Below are 21191 nucleotides of genomic sequence, written 5' to 3'. Positions count from 1 at the left end.
ATGAGTGTTCATCCTGTACATTTTAGGTACTGGGCTCTAACAAAGTGGAATTGGACATTCTTCCACTCGGAAGAATCTCAAGGGAAAGTCCTTATGTGCATTCTGAGACTTGAGCTAGGCTAAGTGCACCTCACACGTGCAGAAGTAGGTAATCGATGATCAGTGAGAGCTGGACATGGCATACCAACGAAGCAGTGAGGCAGCCAGCTTCGACCACGACCTCAGGTATTAAATACTCACTGTTTAATTTATGTCAGTATTTTCCTAAGGTTGCTCTGGGTCAGTCCAGAAGACTAAGTTTGGTTTCATCTCTTAGGTTAGGATATTTAGTCATTGTCTATTGCTATCCTAAGAATAACAACAGTAACAACAACAATAGCTAATACTTAAATGGCACTTACTTTACACCAGGCTGTGTTCTTGGTGTTTTAGATTTATTAATTCATTTAATCCTCACAACTCCATGCAGATGAGAAGACTGGGGCACAGAGATGTTACATAATAGCCACCCAGCTAGTAGGTGATGAAGCCACCTGGTGAAGCCAAGCAGCCTGGCCCTACAGTCTGCCCTTAACCTCACATGTAACACCAAAAACTACTACTTTGGGTAGGAACTGAAAAGATCATTTAGTCTAGCCCCCATTCTAAAAAAATTTATTGTGTGTTTTGTTTTTGTAAGATGAATGTCATAGCCTATGGCACACCTCACATTCATTAGTTCATTAAATATATATTGAGCAACTACTACATTCCATACATTTCAAGTGCTCCTTATACAGTGGTGAGCAAAAATTTCCTTCTTACAATCTAAGATGAATATAGGCATTTAAAACAAACGCATGAATATAAAATGATGACTATAATGATCACTACAAAGACGTCTTCTATGAAAAGCCTGTATGGTAGTGAGTTTTTGTTTGTATTTTAAACTTGTTAGGAAAGCCTTCTTCCTTAAGGAAATATTTCCTGAGTTAATATTTGAAGCATGAACAGGAATTAACAGACTGAAGAGAGGAAGAACAATCCAAAAAGAGAAAGTGACATGTGCAAAAGTCCTGTGGCAGAAAGAACATGCTGAGCAGAAAGGGGCTGGCAGAAGCTAGGAAGATAGTGTAGCTGCCACAAAGAGAATTGTAGGGTGAGATGAGATTGCAGAAGGTAGGTCATGCTAAGCTGTTTCATCTACATTCTAAAAATAGTGAGAAGCCACTGAAAAGCTTTAAGCAGAAGGGGTGGCATGATCAGATTTGTGTATCTGGGCTGTAACATGGGTAGGAGGTTGGATCAGGGCCAGGGTGGTTATGGTCAGAGCACGTAGGAGACTGTCGTGGTCATCTGAGTAAGAGTAATGGTAATGTGGGGACCAGAATGTGGTGGAGTTACAAAGTAGCCGATGACCGTATCTAGGAGGCAAAGAGCATGATGAGGAAGGAAGTAGATGTGGAGGCAGGGAGGTGGGGGTGAAGTCTGACCTCCTCAGTTTCTGCCTGGGGTATCTGGACAAAAGGGTCACCATGTGTTTGCAAAGACTTCTTTTGATGAGGAAGATCATTAATTTGGCTCTGAATATTGCATTTGAGATACCTTTGAGACAGTCAAGAGATTTCACAAGGGAAATTGGCATCTTAATGGAAAAATCTGGACTGGAGATGTAATTTACAAATCCACGTGTAAGTGTCTGCAGACGAGCCACAGGCCAAAAGGAGAGTCAGGAATGTGTTGGAACAAACACCGTGGGAGGAGGTGGTCTGCATGTAAAACGCTCCTCAGAGGGTAGGTGAGACGAGGACTTTTATGAAATGGCGTTGAACTTAGTGGTGTGAGGGCCATAGAGTAATGGAGCAGGAAACCAAATTGGAGTGGATTGTGGAGTGAGTCCGAGGTGCAGAAAGGAGACAGTGAGCATCAGCGGTGTTTTGAGATGTCTGGCTGTGAAGGGGAGTGGAGGGAGGAAGGAGAGAAGGAGGGTTTGCTTTGTATTAATGGGAGAAGCTGAAGCATAAAATGAGAAAACCTTGAGGACACTGGTAAAATAGCTCCTGATTTAGTCCATAATAGTACATAGAGTAGAAGGTAAAGGCTTGGAAGAGACCTGATATTTTCTGTTAACACATAACTAGCCTTTCATCTAAGCAGCAGTGGTTGTATTTTTCCCAGTCATCCAAAAAATCTCTAACACATCCATTTGCTTTCATTCATCTTTGTAAAAGTGCTTTTGGAAGAATCACCATTGCGGCACCATCACCACCCCTGCTCAGTTCTAGCACAGCAAGGATGCTGCTCATTTGGCTTTTAACCCCTGTTGCACCCTGATACTATAGGTCATGTTTTTCCCTAAAGAAAAGAAAAAATGCTTCTAAGCCTCCTTATTAACTTTTCCCTGGGCCCCTTTTCATGCAGTTTTTGTGGGGGAAAATCAAACCTCCAAGGGATTTGCTTTCGCAAGTGAAATGACCTGGTCCTTCATTGCCAACTCTCTTGCTTATGTGTGCTGCAGAAGCCCCTGAGGAGGCTTTGCTTTCCTCCCAAGGTCTTTGCTTGTTTCAAAGGTTTAGAAAAACCTTAAGAAATTGCACTTGCATTGCACGAAGGTCATTCCCAATAAAGAGGTTTGGGTACCCCACTTATATACCTGGCTGCAATTGTAGCTTGCACACTTCGTTCATTCTCTGACCAGCGCAGGGCCACCTGAGCTTTGCGTTCTGTATTTCCAAGCTGGAACAAAGGCTCAGGCCGCTGTATGCTCCTACTGCACCAGCACCGAGAAGATCACAGCCCTCGTCTGGGGAGTTGCCAACGCTCTCCTCAGGCCTGTCTTTACAGTGAGTCCCCCGTCCCTGCTGTTGCTAGTCTGCAGCAGCCTTAGCAATGCTTGTACTTTGCCCCTTCTTTTCCCGTGTCTCATAAGGCTTCAATTTTATTGAAGTGTAATTTTGCACCCTGGGTTGAAAGAAATGATTGCCAAGTGTTTCTGATTGCCTAATTGATTTTTGAGAGGCGTAAATCTATCTAAAGGCAGCCTAATAGTTATATTTATTTGAACACTGTGAAGTAGAAGGAGTCTTATTGCTGAATTGTTTAAAATTCAAAAAGCTTGCTCTGTCATTTCATAGCAGTGTGAGTACAGGGCTAACAGCATGGGTAATCTTTGTTGATTGTCTCGAGGCAGTGCTGGTCCAGAGTGTGCGCTTTATTTTTATTTTGTTTTGCTTTTCTGATCGTAAAAGGAACTCTTACTCACTGCCCCAAATTTGGAAAGTAATGAAAAGTACAAAGAAGAAAACCAAAATTGCTTGTAATTTCACTGCCCAGAAATCTGTTAACATATTGGGCATTTCTGTTCTGTATTTTTCATTAAACATAAATATCTTTTCTTTCCAAAATTAGAATTATAATGTACCTTTAGTTTTGTTATTTTGCTCCTTTTACTTAATGTTATAACATGTTCTTTTTTCCTCTGTGTCATTAAAAATCACATTTTTGCGTACAAAATGCATTTATGCATTGCTTGGCTGCACCGTGATCTGGTATATTCTGTTGCAGTGGGAAGAGGAGAGGAACTTTGGTGCATCCCTGTTACTCCCAGGCCTAAAGCAGAAGAATTCGGTGGGGTTGAGTTCCCAGTTGTACGGCTATGCGCTTCTTGGTAAGCTGGAGGTCCTTACAAACATTGTTCTTCATGGATAGAACAGATGCATTCTTTTACTTCATAATAAAATTATAATTTGATTTAAATTTGTGAGTGAAATTCCAATACAGCTTTCATTTTTAGACGTAAAACTAGACTTTGATGGCCTTACAGTTATGACCTAAGACAATAAAGCGGGTTCTAAAACCTCCCACCACTGGCAAGGTGAGAATTAGTTCTGATGGCTCTCGATTATATTTAGTGGTGATCAGTGTGAGGAAGGGATAAAGAAAGGAAAGTTCTGACCCTCTTTTGGGAGAACTGGCCAGTAGGATCTTTCCCATTATTAACAAAGATCTTTCTGTCTCTTAAATCTAAAGTCCAGGAGGAAAGAAATTAAGAGTTGGAGTTGAACACATATCCTTGGTATTGTTTTCAGGTGTGAGGGAAGAGAAACTCAGAGAGCACATCCAGCAGCACTTGGGAAAGCAGAGAGGGGCTCACTGGTGCAATGTGACTGTGCCACACACAGGACAGCTAGCTCTGCTTTAGACCCCGGCTTGCATGAGAATCAGTCAGGAGGGCAAAGCCTTCTGAGGAGCAGCCTCGGCACTTGGGTTGTGTGGAATCTGGGCAAATAACATTCACCCTAAATGTGCATAAAATGTGTCCCGATTTACACAGGTTTATTAAATGCATGTTATTTCATTATCCTTGCAGTCTCTCTCCTAAGTAGGTAGGCATTTGAGAAAGTCCCTTCTGATCATACATTGTGTCTGCTTACCTTTGTTTTCTGAAAATCATCTAAGTTACAGCAGTTTGACTGCTTTTGGAGTTGATCTTCACCAATAAAATGTAGTGTGGCATTCTCAGATGCTGATTCTGATAGAAACTGACTCAGAGAGAGGACTTCATCAGGCTGGTGATCAGACTAACAAAAGAGTTGACCACTCTTTTTAAAAATCATTTTCTCTTTACTTACCATCTACTTTTGATACTGATTTACACGTTTTTGGCCTTTGCCTTCAGATGAGCACTCAGGATTGTTACACTGCATGAATTGGCCGGGAAGTTGTCAAGGCTAAGAAAATGTACTTTGTTGTTCCTGTTGCTAAGCAGAGGCCCGGGTGTTTTGGGTCTGGGAGCATCAGATCCAAAGCCCTTTGCTCTCACTGTGTCCTGTGCTGCGCAGCCTCATTCACCTCTGACAGAAGCAGCTTCCCAGAACGTGACTGCAGCCAACCCCAAGCATCTTACAGATCTAAAATTAGCTGTCACCTGATGAGCTTTGTCTATTTATGTTCCACTACAGCTTTCCCAAATCCTCCTTCCCGGGAAAGATAAGTGAAGGTAGATTTAAGACCTGGCAGCTCAAGGTGACTTGGGTCATTAGTGCAGAAGTTTCTGTTCCCCAGGAGTCCAGAGACAGCCCCTGTCCTCACTCGGGGACCTTGCTGCCAGCCATGTTTTAAGCTCCAGTTGTGATTGTTTGAGGTACCAAGAGAAACATTCATGTCCTGATACCCAAAAGGATGAATGAGGACTATACGATTTAAGTACTGATGAACCTCAAATAAAGGAAAGGAGAGCAAAGTGAGATTTTTTTTTTTCCATAAAGAGTGTTTCATGGGGTGTTTTGGAGAATTTTGAAAAATGTCAAACATTTCCTGGCAGGGGAAGTTGTCAGATGTTGACAAGATTTCCACTGGGAAAAAGTTGTGGAATTTCTTTTTCAGAGGAAGATTTTGTTCTTGAAACAAAACTAGTATTTCAGTTGTTTGACTTGTTTTGTCAGGGTAGTTCCACTTAGAGGCAGATATAACAACCTATGTAGGGACTTCCCTGGTGGTCCAGTGGGTAAGACTCCACACTCCCAATGCAAGGGGCCTGGTTTCGATCCCTGGTCAGGGAACTAGATCCCACATGCATGCCGCAACTAAGAAGTCCGCATGCCGCAACTAAAGATCCCACGTGCCACAACTAAGACCCGGCATAGCCAAATTAAAATAAATAAATAAAAAATAAATAGCAACGTCTGTAAATTTCCCTCAACCCTTTGATTCATATATCCTCATGATAATCTCCAGTAGTCCAAATGAAAAAGAGGAAAGATAAGTTCACATGACTTTATACTGAAAGGTGTATACATAGAATTTTACATTTTTCATCATACATCCAAAGTGTCCCCATTCACTGGGTGGGATGAGGCTCTTGGTATAGGTTTGAAACGATCCTTCTCTATTTCTAGAGCTGCCAGGTAAGTATTCGCTTGTGCCTTCAAGTCCTCCGTCTCAGACATAGTGGGAAGCCACAGCTGAGCCTTCTTCATTGTTCTTTTTGGCCACAGGGAAGGTGGAATTGCAGCAAGGGCTGCGGGCTGTGTACCATAACATGCCCCTGCTGTGGCAGCCAGGGTACCTCAACAGAGCCCTTCAAGTAATGGAGAAGGTGGCCTCCTCCCCAGAAGACGGAAAGCTGTGTAGAGAAGCGGTAAGTTCCCTGTCTAATTCAGTGGGATTTATCATCTCCTGTTACTCATAAGTCAGGCTTTGGATTTGTTTTCCTTGTCTCCCCCATGCCCCACTTTCTTTATCTCTATAGAATCATGTACTTATTCAGGTGAAAAGGAGTGAAAAACCACAAACATTCTCAATGTTACTGACAAAAAGCACTAGAAAATAAGATTGAGGTTGATTTTATAGTTCAGTATCTGGGAGGAAGACCATTCCCCTTCCCTAAAATTCAAACTGAATTCTGTAAAATACTGTTAAATTCCGCCCGACCCCTAAAGTAAAATCTCAGTAGGAGCTTGAGAGGTTAAGATTTCATTTTTAATTTTTGGCATTTCTGTCTCCTCATTTAGTCCCCGGAGCCTAACTACCTGTCAGTTTTTTCCATCATACAAGCTCTCAAGAAATGAGTCTAGGGACTAGAGATGGCACTGTCTGTCTTTCCTTCCATTAAACTATTCTGTGGTGAATGCATGATGCTGAGGAGATCTGGACCAAATGTTCCTTTCATAGTTCTAAGGCGTTCACTTTGCCTGGACTAGGACACTGTCCTCCCACCAGCCTCAAAGCTCATCCCTCTTGGTCACCTTGGGCTCTTGACACTACGAAGTTACTAGAGTGAGCTCAGGCTACAGGAAAGCACGCGACGAGCTTACACCCGATAGGGAGCCAACAGTGTTCGCTCCTGCCCAAGCAGCTATTGTAGCCAGAGTGAGGCATAGAAGGACATCAGTTGTTTCATTAACAGGGTGTAAAAGTTAACTTTGAGCAGCTGCTTATCTGTTTTGCCTTGATGCTGATCACTAGGACTCACCTCATGGCTTCTGCGCAGTCACAGGATGCACAAGTCTGGTCCCTATACTGGCTCCTTATACTGGTGTCTAGTGAGGCCTTATGTTCTCTGCCAGACATTTACCAAGTATACACATTTCTAAATACATTTTCATGTTTTAACCCTGCTGTAGTCAGTGCTGGTGATTGAAAACACAAAATTATACATAAATGCTTTGCCAGGGAAATACTCCTTCCAGTTGGAGACAGATTTGCGTTGTTTGTGTTCTGACTTCATAGGAATGTGATTCAGATGTCAGCAAGAGTGGGATGTGTGTCACATATATGTATGTGTATATGTATATATATGTATATCCCACATACACATTTGGGTATAATATATTAGTGGCATTCAAAAGCCTTGGAGTATTTTCTGGATTTTTGTTCTGAAGTGACATGGACAGAATTAATCGTTATCCATGCAGGTGCTAATGCTGGCCTTGAGGTTGTTTCTGTCCCATCTCTGATGATTAGGCCCTTTGAGGGTCGAGGGAGGTTGCCCCAAAATGGAAGTGGTAGGGGAGAGGGGTCAAAACAAAAAGAAGCCTTCCGTTTTATAGTTTATTTACTTTCTAAGCCATAGAAATCACCTGTTACAATAAATTTCATGTATGCCTATCTGGTCTTTGTCAGCAGCTTATATAGATTGACTGATCCCTAATCTCTGGATACCCTATGAGCTAAAATTTTTCTCTGAAGAAGGTCCCTGCCTAGATTCAGAGGTTTTACTGTGCATTCAAAGTGGCCCATTTTGGTTCTGGTCTGTAGTGGTTTTTCTTTCCCTTTCTCCCAATTCCAAAGCAATTGAGGAAGAAAAACATGGAAGGGGTGGTACTTCAGTACCCATCAAGCATGATTCTTGGATTCTTACCTGGGTGATTAAAAGTGAAATCAAAAGCTGCTGTGTTGATTCACTTATACAGATAATTCTGAGCTTGCTTATTGTTCCATTTGTTTTGTACTAAGTGTTCATGCCATGGGACAGGGTGTTTCTAGTGTAAAATTATATAACCATTTCTGTTCCCTATAATTTGATAAGAGAACTCTTCTCGCAATATTTTAGATCCCAGGTTTCCCTTCCTTTCCCTTCTCCAGCCTCCCTCCCAGTGCTTTCAGGGCCACAGGATGTTTAATCTCTGCCCCCCTTTCTGCTCTGCAGCTCGATGTGCTGGACAGAGCGCTGAAGGCGGCTCTGACCGCTCCAGCCCAGGGGTCTTCAGAGGAGCAGCCCCAAGAAGGTGAGAAGACCCAGAGGTCAGAAGAACTGGTGGAGCAGCTGGATGTGGAGGAAACTGAACAGTCCAAGCTTCCCCGTTACCTGGAACGATTTGAGGTGAGTTGTAGCAGAATTGAGTCCCTCTCAGCTGTGCATTAAGCATGCTTCTCTGCCATGGTGATAGACCAGCAGTCCTTTCATGCATCAATGTCACACACAAGGGCATTAAAAACTGACATCAAAAATCACATTGTTGGGCTTCCCTGGTGGCGCAGTGGTTGAGAGTCCGCCTGCCGATGCAGGGGACACTGGTTCGTTCCCCAGTCCAGGAAGATCCCACATGCCGTGGAGCGGCTGGGCCCATGAACCATGGCCGCTGAGCCTGCGGCGTCCGAAGCCTGTGCTCCGCAACGGGAGAGGCCACAACAATGAGAGGCCCGCATACAGAAAAAAAAAAAAAAAAAAAAAATCACATTGTTATTGCTTCACACAGGAAGTGGTCTTAAAAGAAACAAATGGAAGTTTTATGCTCCTTTTCATACTTGAGCGAATCGGTCACAGTTTTCCTAAGGCAGCATGTCATTATCCGCTACTCATCCCTGACGTCTGCCTGATGGATGGGTAACAGTTTGCCTTCTCATAGCAAGCACCTGACTTCAGCCCTGGGTGAAGAGGATCTGGTCATTTCTCCATATTACATTGAACCTTCTTGATCACCAGAAACCCAGGTAGAAATCACAAAGCCTCATCTGAATATGATGAAGATGAAATGCAGGCATCTTCTCTTGCTCGGCTTTGTGGTGTGCACTAGGGCCATTGGAAATGCTCTCTGGACTACATGGATGGTGTAAACAGGTTTCTACAGGTTTCAGGACAGCCCTGAGCACTCAAACTGCCTTTGGTAGCTTTCAACTCTACGTCCCAAAATGCTCTGTGATCAGAGTCAGGGAGGAAGAGCCATGTTCAGATTTTAAGCCCTTGGCCTCTTCCTTGCTGTGTTTCTCATCTATTTAGCAAAAAGCGGGGGGAAAAAAAAATTGCTGCCTGAAGGAGAATTCATTGTGTGAAGCAGAAAACGTTCCCATCCCTCTCAGCTGACCCATTGTGTCCTTTTGGTGCAGAGGGATGTATACTTTGCCAGAGTATTACATTGAAATCTTTGCAGTAATTATATTGAACCAGCTGTGGGAAATCTATTTCCCCTTGTTCTAAGGAGGATCCTAATACCTTTAGTAGCTGTTTTTCCGGGTATAAGGTAATTGCTCAACTTCCCCTTTTTATAATTTAGAAACTGAAAAAGGAAGGTTAATCGATGTTTTCAGGGTACACGGAGAATTAGCAGCTAGGTTAAGAATTTACATACCTGTTCTTTCCTCTTAACTTTGCAGATTTAGAAAAGCTAAAAAGCAAAAAATCTGCTTAGCCCCATAGATTATCATTTACCGTGTTCTTATTGACCAAGGCTGCCCCACGACTCTTAAAAGTTACCACCTTTTTCTTATTGCTTATATATTTAATCTCGGAGAATAGAAATCTGTGCCAGCATTGAATTCTCAGCCCTCACTCTTCCACAGTGCATTTTTTTTTTTAATTCACACAAAAAAAGACCAATATTTCTTGACTGCTAGTTGTGTGTTAGGCACTACTGCGTTTCCTTTACCCTTACCTGGGTGGTAGATACTGCTCTTCCTGTGTTACATGACACTAAGGTTGAGGGAACCTAGTCCATAAGTGACTGACTTTGGATTTGAACACAAATTTGAACACTTTGGATTTGCTGGCTCAGAGTTGAGTCCTTATTCTGGTGTCCCAAGCTGTCTCCTTGGCCTCAAACCAGGTGGGAAGTGATATCAGAAAGAAAGAATTCTCATTTTACGCTTCCTTTTCTTCCTGGTGCCTGATTTTTATTAGTCCCAGGTAATCTTTTGGGGGCTCATTTTTGTGGCTGACCTGTCACACCAGACGTGTGGCCACTCCTTGAAGCCCGTGGATCCTTCCCACCTTCCAGCCCCTGCTGTTAGAGCAGGCCTCATCACCTATGCCAGTAGATTGCATTTGTTTTGTGGAACATGGGGTGTGTCATATATGCTAAGTCTGGGGCCATAAGTGGGTCTCTGATGATCTACATCTTGAAGCACTTAAGTAGATTAGTGTTTTTAGTACTTTACTTCTCCAGAAATACAGTACTGACCAAATCGAGCTGCCGTTTCAGATGGAGCCATAAGTAGTCAGGATGTCAAGGCTGACCTGCAGTGAAGCACAGCACGTGCAGGCTTATAATAGCGCAGGCACTCATGGGAGCTGTTTAGCATGCCGTTAGTAAGAAAGCGTTGACATGAATTCCATCTGTTGAAAGGAATACTGGTTAGGCAAACATGTATCCCAGTAACTCTAAAGGAAAAGCTATGGATGAACTTGCTCCATTTTATCAGCTGCTTCTGCCATTTTGTTTCCATCTTAGGGTTCTTTGTTCTTGGAGTTTGCTGCTTGGTTTGGTGCAGGTCAGAATGGAAATGAAGGTTTCTTTTCTTGTGCAGTGTTTGTGGTCTAAAACAAGAAATTACACAGGGAGTCACAGCATATGGAGTTCCATTTACCGTTTGTGAGTGAAGGGGAAGAAATGACATGTGGTGCATCTTAGCAGAATTGCTGGGCTGAAATTAAAAAAAAAAGAGCAAAAGCTAACAGTGCCTGGATGAAAGGCAGCATGACAGGCTCCCAATAAAGTACCTTCTCCTGTGAGCAGAATGTGTGGAGATTTTGTAAGTGACTTAACCTCTTCTCTTTTCCTCTTTGTATTCTTTACCTACCTGCCCCTCCCACATCTTCTTTTTTTTTTTTTTTTTTTTTTCCTTTGTTTCCAATAGGCCTTACATTCTAAGCTACACGCTCTGGGCAAAGTTGAGTCAGAAAGCCTTCTGACCCTGACCACCCAGCTTGTCAAGGAACAGCTCCCTACCTGTGAAGCAGAAGACATCGCTGCCTATGAGCAGAAGCTGCAGCAGTGGCATCTGGATTGGGTACATTTGATTCAGAGGGAAAAGGAGCAGAGGGAGAGGGCCAAGCAGGCACAGGAGGCTCGAAGAGCAGCAGAGGCATCTGCCTAATTAGGCCCCTCAGGGGCCACGGGAACTTCACAAGAGCCCATCTCAGGATCCACAGTGACCATGAGGGCAGCCTCAGTGTCCTGCATCCACCTTCTCCTGTTCTTAAAGCAGACCCCCTAAGGTACAGAAGCCACGCTGTTCACATGTCAAGCCATGTGACCACCCACCCGGATGCCAAGAAGACTGTGGAACCATGAAAGTGGCAAATGGTCAGACTGAAGCCACTAGCTAAATACCTTAAATAAGGGCTCTCGACGCTTATAGTGGAGTTCTTGGGGGACAGGGATCAATTTTGAAGACTGAAAATCCCTGATACCTAGCGATGGTGGTGGGAGAAGCTGTGACTGAAGAATCTGGTCTCAAGCACAAGCTTTTGAATGGTCTCTGTGTCCCCAGCCGAGGCCACCTGCAGGTCCTGAGACCTTGTCCCCTAGTCCCCTCTTGCGTACAAGCTCTCAGCCTGAGCTGGGTATGGGATGCCCACACATCCCCACTTTCCCCTCCCAGACCTGAACTGGGAGAAGTTCAGTACAGGAGCAAACACAAGACCTACTGGCTCTCAAATTTCAGGGACCCCCGGTGGCATTTTTAGCATGTGAGGGCTTTTGAGGAGAGAGCTAGCCCTAGCTCTGAAGCTTCCGTGGCTTGACTCCCCATCATGTTGCGGTAACTTTCCTACAAAGCATTGTCTCAGCCCCTCATCAAGTAGGTAAAGTGAGCCTTCTGTGTACACACATGAACACACATACAATTTGTGAACACAAGTTTCAGTTAGCAATTGGAGAAAATGAGAGATGGGATGGGGCTTGCAGTGCGTAGAAGACATGAATGATTGTAAAACTGTCAGGAGGTGGACATTTTCTCTCTGGGGTTTCTCTGTGGAAGGGGTCAGTGGCCGCTCTTGCTTGCTGTGTAATTTTGCCCTCATGTGTAGTGGTGTACTTTTATGCAGGATTGTATCAAGAACCTGTGGAAATAAATGTTCTAGGATCGTTTTGGTGTATTCTTCATCTTTGGGGGAAGGGAGGGAGGAGTCGGGAGCTTCATCGTCATTATAGTCACTATGATTTTGAGCAGCATATTTTCAACCCTCCTTCTCCAGTAGACTGTGGCATGTGTAATAATAGTAATAATCACCACAACCACTAACTTGTGTTCAGGACTCGCTGAGCTCCAGCAGCCCTATGAGTGAGCTGCTATTACCCTATTTTTGAATAAGGAAACTGAAACTAAGTAACTTACGTGGGGTCAGGCTCCCACTGCTTCTCACCCTGCATGTTCCCTCCGTACATACCTGCAGTCCGTATCCAACACAGGGCCTGAGTCTTACTTAGGAAGAGGGTTATGACCAAAAGTTGGTTCTGACATTTTGGTTTATCAAGGGCAGGACTTTTTCAGCCCTTATTATATCAAGAGGCAGGTTCAAGATACATCAAAAGACGCCTTTTGCTCAGTAAATTAACAACCATCACACATGAAGCATCTGGTTGATATTTCAGCTCATAGTTTTGCCTGCATTTTCCTCCTTGTCTGTGCCTGTGGCACTTTACTTCCAGGCTTCAAGAGACCACTTCACTGTGCTGCTGCCCAGCAGGAGTTTCCAAGCTCTCCACTCCCGGACTTCTTCCACACATGTGCCTGCATCTCTCTCAGGAACTCTCAAGAGTCTTTCCCCACCATCTACTCCCCTTTCCCCAGGCTCTCCTCCCCTAAGCTATAGGATACCCTACCACCCTCCTAGATGGTGAGAGCTGACCACAGTTGTCCTTGGTCTTTTCACCAATATCACCGTCTGTATTTCTTCCACGTGGATGGAGAAACTGCTGTCAGTACCCTGGCCTCTGGGGATGACCTGAACTGTAACAGATGACCTTCCCTCTAGCTGACCTGCCATAGTCACAGCCAGACCTCCAGTCTCGTATCACTAATCCAAGATCTTACAGCCTGAGGTCGCATTCTCCCAGTCTTCCCTTTCTCTCATCATGTGACTCCCGCTGAACCAGCTCTTCCCTGTACTTTCTGCCTGCAAACCTTTAGCCTTAACCCTGTCACTCAAATCCTCAATCTCCAGAATTCAGACCCTGCTTGCCTGCCTTCCAGTCTGGGCCCCATGGGTTGGCCATCCCACTGATGCATCTCTAATTTCTTCTCATTCCCTTTATCCAGGCCCACTTGCTGTCCACAGACCTGTATCCTTGGAGCCACCTGTTATGGGTTGAATGGTGTCCACCCACCACCACCAAGGAAAAAATATGTTGAAGCCCTGACCCCAATGCCTTAGAATCTGACCTTAGCTGGAAATAAGGTCTTTACAAAGATAATCAAATTAAAATCAAATTATAAAAAGGAGAAATTTGGACAAAAGATAGATACGGAAGGAAGACAAGGTGAAGACACATGGGCAGAAGATGGCTACCTGAATGGAATGGTGCATCCACAAGCCAAGGATTGCAAGCCAACAGCAGAAGCCAGAAGAGACAAGGAAGGATTGTCTCCTGGAGCCACCAAAGAGAGTGTGACCCTGCTGACAGCTTGTTTTTGAACTTCTAGCCTCCAGTTCTGCTTTTTTAAGCCACTCAGTTTTTGGTACTTCGTTACAGCAGCCCTAGGAGACAAACACACCGCCACTTGTTCTCTGTCTCCTTGCTTCTGACCCACTAAGTTTGACATACAAAGTTGTAATGTCAGGCTGATTCCTCTACAGATTTACAGCTGTCCTCTTCAACTTAGTTCTTTCATTTCTCTTACTGACTCTCATTTTTACCTCAATAGCTTCTCTATTGGGTCTGCTTAAGCCCTGGACCCTTGCCCCACCAGAACTGTGAGCAGATGTTCCTGCCTCCTGCTTTATCAAGAAAATTTAGGCCACATGATACAACCTCAGTCTCCCTTGTTTCTGCCTTAACAGCTCTCTCCTTTCCTGTTCTCTCCATCATCCCTTCTACTTCAAAGTGATAGGTGTCCCCGCCCTCCTTTCCAAGGTTAGGCTCTTCACTTGTGACCTGATTCCTCACCTGCCTGCCTGTTCCAGAGCCATCTTCTCTTTCCATCTTGCATCGTCCCTACAGATTTCTTCTTCCAAGCCTGCAATCTTATTCAAGACTTCCTTCCCTTTTAGAAACAAAAAAGCCTTTATCCTGCCATCAGTCAAGCTCCTACCCTGTCCCTCCTTCCTTTTGTCTCCAAACTTCTTAAAAGGGTATCTCCACTTACTGGTTCGTTGCTGGTTCATTAGACCCTGAGAATTTGGCTTTCACTCTGCTGCATACCAACTGCAATGATTCTTTCCCCTCCGCTCTGTTTAGCAGCACTGATCACTCCCTTAGAAGCTTGGTGACTACAGCACACAGGCTCTCTCTGTTCTGGCGCTGCGTTCCTGCGCTCACAGGCCTCTGTGTGGCACATACTGTATGCTGGGCACTGTACTAAGAACTGCTGAGTTTACACAGATGAGTACACGATAGACCCTACCCTCAAATAACTTATATTCTAGGGAGAGAGAGGGGGCAGGCACATATGCACCTATCATGCTTCATGCATGATGGTTAATTTACTGAGCAAAAGGCGCCTTCTGATGTATCTTGAACCTTCCTCTTGATATAATAATGGAGTGGTTGAAAAAGCCCTGCCCTTGATAAACCAAAAAGTATCATTAGAGACACAAAGTGATATGGGTGTTCACAGCAAGAGCACTTCAAGCCCAGAGATGGGAAAGCTCTAATGAAGGGAAATCATCATCACCTGCTTTGTGCTTTAGTTAGTCACATAGGTCTGTCTCAGGCTGTCTTGGGGTAGAGATGGTCCTCTTCTTCCCCATGGAGTCGTGTAAAGTAGGTGTTCAAGAGAAATTAAGTGGCACTGGAATGAACCCACACCCACCCTGCGCGTCCCCCGCTCCCCCACCAAAAAAGGAAGAAGAAATAGAAGAAAAAGGCAGAGTAGTAGAAGAAAAACAATTATGAGGTACACATACCTTGCTCTCCTCTTCTTGGGGCTGTGTTGCCTTGGCACCAAACTTTGCCTTTTGTTTTCATACTTTCTAGCGGGCTGTGGACATCAGATATGTGTGTGGGAAATTTGTCCATTTTACAAATAGAGGCCTTGAAAACTGGTTTATCAAAGTCGTTTTTTCACTCTGAATGAAATAACATATTAGTGAGTCCAGGGATGCTGCTAAACCTCTTACAGCGCATAGGGCAGCCCTCATAACAAAGAACTATCTGGTCCAAAATGTCAGTGGTGCCAAGCTTACAAACCCTCGTCTAGGGTATACGAGCCAGGCAGCCACAGGAATTTTTGCAGTGATGTACATTAGTTGTTTCTTGTCTAACTGTATATGAGTATAAAATATGCAGTGATAGAGGGTGGGCCATTATCCTTCCTCAGAAAAGTCCATATGGAAAAGGATAAATGGTGATTTATATGATTTTTTTCTTTTTTTTAATTGAAGTATAGTTAATTTACAATGTTTTGTTAGTTTCTGGTGTACAGCAAAGTGATTCAGATATCTATATATTTTTCCATTATAGTTTATTACAAGATATTGAATACCGTTCCCTGTACTATACAATGGGACTTTGTTTATCTGTTTTATATGTAGTAGTTTGTATCTGCTAATCCCGAACTCCTACTTTACCCCCCCGTCCCTTTTCCCCTTTGGTAACCATTAGTTTCCTATGTCTGTGAGTCTGTTTCTGTTTTGTAAACAAGTCTATTTGTATCATATTTTAGATTCCACATATAAGTGATATCATATTTGTCTTTCTCTGTCTGACTTATTCTACTTAGTATGATAATCTCTAGGTCCATCCATGTTGCTGCAAATGGCATTATTTCATTCTTCTTTATGGCTGAGTAGTATTCCATTGTGTGTGTGTGTGTGTACACCACATCTTTATCCATTCATCTGTCAGTGGACACTTAGGTTGCTTCCATGTCTTGTCTGTTGTAAATAGTGCTGCTGTGAACACTGGGGTACATGTATCTTTCAAATTTGAGTTTTTCCAGATATATTCCTAGGAGTGGGATTGCTGGATCATATGGTAACTCTACTTTTGTTTTTTAAGGAACCTCCATACTGTTCTCCATGGTGGCTGCACCAATTTACATTCCCACCAACAGTGCAAGAGTGTTCCCTTTTCTTCACACCCTCTCCAGCATTTATTGTTTGCAGACTTTTTGATGATGGCCATTCTGACTGGTATGAGGTGATACCTCATTGTAGTTTTGATTTGCATTTCTATAATAATTAGTGATGTTGAGCATCTTTTCATGTGCTTCTTGGCCATCTGTATGTCTTGTTTGGGGAAATGTCTATTTAGATCTTCTGCCCATTTTTTGATTGGGTTGTTTGTTTTTTTGTTATTGAATTGTGTGAGCTGTTTGTATATTTTGGAAATTAATCCCTTGTCGGTCGCATCATTTGCAAATAGTTTCTCCCAGTCCGTAGGCTGTCTGTGATATATATGATTTGCTACCTGGGGGTATGTAGCTGGAACCAGGAGTCTTGAGTTCCACAATGAAGCTGCTTCCTCCCCTGAGTCAGCGGAACCCGACACCATTGCACCCAGTCGTGTGGCTGAGGAAGGGATGAAGTTTTGGCTTTAGTGAATCAGGGAAAGGAGTACTTTTTAACAAACATAGTTATGTCAGAAAGTTGCCTTTTATTCTAAATAACTTCTTCACTTGAAAATAACCTTTTCTTTCCTCATTGATTTGGCCTTTTCACTGACATTGCATGCTGCCATGAGGATGTTATTACCTGTATGGTAACAAGGAAGTCCAAACAAAGGATGGTGGCAACGCCTCTGAGAGTGTGGCAGTTACCACCAGGATCTTTGTTTAAAACAAAATAGTGAGTGACACTTAGGTTTTGTGTTTATTATACATGAATGTGATGATTCCAGATCTGAGCTGGACATGTTCAGAAAATGGTTTGTTCTTTAAAAAAGAAGTGTCTGAAAATAAATTCCATTATGGGCTTTAAATGCTAGATCAAGGACTTTGGGGAAGGTTTATAAAGGATTTATAAAAGGGACATTATATCCTCTGATATACCCAGTGGTAAGAGAATTTGCTTGCCCTTTTGGTTTCCATGATGCTTCATCTCTGCAGAGTTCAACATTTTAATTCTTAAAATGCCAAGGTTAATATGCCTAAGATAGTATCTGGAATAGACTCTGCAAGAATGCCCGCTAAGTTTCCTCCAGTGACAGTCTGCTGGGCCACTGTTGGGTGTCAGCGTTTTCCCGGATCTGGTTCACAAGCAATCATGTACCCATCTTGATTACACAAATTATATTTAACAACTGCTCTTTGTGAATGCCCATTCCTACGTAATTTAATCCTAATTAAATAAATCCTCTCTAATCCTTACCGAAACCCTTCAGGGCAGGGATTATTACCCTCATTTTGCAGAGGAGAAAACTGAGACTTATGTGAATTGCCTAGGGCCACACAATTAATAAGTGGCAAGGACAGTGCTTGAACCCATGCTTGTCTGATTCCAAAGCCCCTTTCAAACAACCCCCTATAATCACTGTGCTAACCTGGGACTACGTACGTTCATTCATTCGTTCAGTCATTCAACAAATATTTATTGAACATCTAGTGTGTGTCAGGAATGGTTAAAATAGTCACTGAGGATACAGAAGGGAACAAAATAGACTAAGATCCCTTCCCTCGTGGTGTTTCTAGTCTACGGAAGGAGACACATAATAAGTATATAACATGTCACGTGGTGATATGTGATACAGAGACAAAGCAAGGAAGAGGGAAAGAGAGTTCTGGTTAAGTGGTGGAGGTTGCAGCCTAACACAGGGCGGTGAGGGAAGGCCTTCCTGAGAAGATGACATTTGAGAAAAGACCCACGCGGATGAGGCTGAGGATCATGGGGTCGGTCGCCTGGGGAAAAGCGTGGCAGACAAAGACACCAGTGCTGAGGCCCTGGAGGGAACTGTGCCTAGCGTGTATGAGGAAGGCCCATGTGGCTGGAGCGGACTGCACAAGGCGCAGAGCAGCAGGATTTGAGGCCAGGGAGACGAGGGGTAAAGGAAAGGACAGGTGGTGAAGACTGCCAGCCCATTAGTAAGGACGCTGGCTTTTACTGAGATGAGAACCCATTTGAAGGTTTTGAGCACCGGATGGCATGGTGTGACCTAACATTTTTAGAGGATTATTCTAGTCTAGCTGCTATGTGCAGATATTTGGAGGGCGAGGACAGGAAACAGGAGACCAGTTAGGGGGCTACTGCAGTTATCCAGGGGAGAAATGACTGGCCTGCACAACAGTATTAACAGTGCACGTGAGGAGAAGGGGTTAGACTGGGTGTGTCTTGAAGGTGGAGCCAGCAGATTCGCTGATGGGCCAAGATTTTTGACCTGAGCAACTGGGATGGTGTGTGTACCATTTACTGAGGTGGAAAAGCCTAAAAGGAGAAGCAGTCAGGGGAGACCAGGGATTTATTTGAGGGCATGTTAAATTTGATTTGGGATATTTTAAAGGTCCCTACTGCACACCCGAATGGAGCTTTTAATGGACAGCTGAATATATGAGTCTGGAGATCAGAGAAGAGGTACAGACTGGAGATACAAATTGTAAAAGTCATCAGTTGACACATAGCATTTAAATCCATGAGACTGCATTAAAGTAACATGCATTATTGGTTTGAGTCAGGGATAGTCAAATCCATGAACTAGAACTGTGCCTACTTTTTAGAGGTGATTACCCCATGAACGTGGCCTCATAATGATGTTCCATCATCTGTGAAAACATTGCCAGTAACCCCCAGAGAATTAGCCAGAACTGCTCATATTAAAGGAACTGACTGTGACCAAAACTCAATCTGCCTGTATGGCTCCAGTGAATTTCTAAGATGTACAGTATAAGATCAGAGAGGAAATGGTGGGATCCAGGATTATGCAAGAGACCCAAGAATTCATGAGTCAAGTGTGTGTTGAAAGGTCATTGAAGGGACACAGAGAAGCATCTAGAATGAGCAATACATTTATAAAGAGAAAGAAAATGTAGTCATAGTACCTTAACAGAACTTTGTTGATTTGCCTGCAAAATAGGAAAACAGAAACTGAAGAAAAGCTACCTTCAAAGTAGAAAAGGACCAGCTGCAAGGAGATGAACTCGTCACCATCTCCGCCGTGCTCGGTCCGGAGGGAGTGGGATAGAAACACACAGAGGGGTTCAGGTATGGTCAACTCTGGGGCTTCCCTGGGGCTGAGGGGGTCTCCTGGGACACAGGACTTCCCATGCTGAAACCAGGGCAGTCCTGGGCAAAGCAGGATGCGTGGTCACCCTGTGTCCAGGCCAGAAAGACTTCCTGGAACTGAGTAGTTTGGCAGTGGAATAGAAAACAACTTATTTAAATTTAATCTGACAGATGTAATCAAAGTCTCTTGGTGATTATTTCCCACCCTGAGTGCTCACATGCTTAACCCTTTAATTTCTGGAGGGATTTCAGAATGCCTTCTGGTACACAGTGACTTCTGATGGGACCGGTTGACCAGCCCCATGGCTTGGAAGCACAGTGTAGGATTAAAAGGAGTGTTTGTGACAGAGGAACATCATTATGACTTCAGACAGGCTGCAGTGGCCTTTTGAGGCCAAAGGACCATCTCTGAGGACAGACAAGACCAGGTACTGGAGGTCTGTTGATCACTCTGTGGGCACGTCTTCTGTGGCGGGAATTGAGGCACACACACACCATACACACACAGTCTCAGTTTAGACACCATTTCTGGTGCTTTTCCTCTGGTCACCTTCACTCATCCTTGGATTTTGGGAGTCCCAGTCACCGCGTTCAGTTAGGGCAGGACTTATGTTTTGCTCACCTTTAAACCCCCATGGTCTTACCCACTGCTGGGTATAGAGTAGAGGTACAACAATCATTGAATGACTGAGGAGAATTCCTCCTTTTTTTCTTTTTTTTTTATTATTTATCATCACTTTTCCTAAAAAATTTTTATTTCCTAGGTGTGAATCCAATCCACAGCATATTATGTTATATAGAGCTTACTCTGTAACTGAGCAAGAAACCAAAAAGGAGATAACGTACTGGATATAATGACCGAGTGCGATGACTTTGTAGAGCCCCAGAAAGTCAGCCCTAGGAGGGATCATCCAGTTTGACCATCTTGTCAAATCCTCTCATTTTACAGGTAAGAAAGGGAGTTCCGGATGGATGAAGTGACTGAGGTCACACAGCCAGGTGTGGCAGAGCTAAGATTAAAACCTGGTTTTTGGTTTATATTGTGATTTAGTAGGAAACCCTCCCAATATCCTCCTTCAGATACACTGCTCTGTTGACTTTTTCTTTTTAAGCAGTAATTTTAACTCTTTCTCTGATCTTCCGGTTTCTGTCCTTAGACCCCAAGGTCCTCTAGGGCTTGGCTATAAAGGATAATGAGACAACAGTTGTAGAAATAGTAGCAGGGCCCTCTCCGCGGTTTACCAAAAGCCAGGCAGCCCACTCTGAAAAGAACAAAATCAATCACCCCTTGTGAATGAACCCACCATACACACCCCAGCCCCGCAACGCACCCAACTCAGTAACACACGACAAAAGACAGCACAGCACACACACCAACTTTTGCCACTTTTGTATTTTATTGTGGAACTGAGGTGTTTTTTTTTCTTTTACATCAAATATCCTCAATGGAAGAGGGGATATTGCACACAAATATCATAAAAGCACTACATATTACTTTCACTGGAAACTAATTTTCTACATTAGATATGACTGGATAGGATAGAAGTGATGCAGGATTATAAGACATAATACCATACACAGCTGCAGACTGACACAAACACCATTCAGAACAAGAGAGAGGAGTGGGAGGTGCTTCTCAGCCAGGCTCAAGACCATGTCCTTCCAGGGTGGAAGGAGA

At 43.7% G+C, this 21191-nt stretch overlaps 1 protein-coding gene across 5 annotated transcripts in view; it reads left to right on the top strand.

The window, feature by feature from the left end:
* Positions 1–12287, top strand: part of MRPS27 (mitochondrial ribosomal protein S27) — a 91821-nt gene extending 79534 nt beyond the window's left edge. For all 5 annotated transcript variants that reach the window (XM_060295873.1, XM_030845252.2, XM_030845255.2 and 2 more), the window contains exons 8-11: positions 3544–3646; positions 5976–6118; positions 8129–8302; positions 11053–12287. In XM_060295873.1, the coding sequence (XP_060151856.1) occupies positions 3544–3646; positions 5976–6118; positions 8129–8302; positions 11053–11292 (660 nt within the window). In that variant the 3' untranslated portion in view covers positions 11293–12287. The remainder of the gene's footprint in view (positions 1–3543; positions 3647–5975; positions 6119–8128; positions 8303–11052) is intronic.
* The last annotated feature ends 8904 nt before the right edge of the window (positions 12288–21191 follow it).

Source organism: Globicephala melas, chromosome 3, assembly GCF_963455315.2.
Source record: "Globicephala melas chromosome 3, mGloMel1.2, whole genome shotgun sequence".
Classification (NCBI taxonomy): Eukaryota; Metazoa; Chordata; class Mammalia; order Artiodactyla; family Delphinidae; genus Globicephala; species Globicephala melas.
This window is presented reverse-complemented; position numbering and strand designations above follow the sequence as displayed.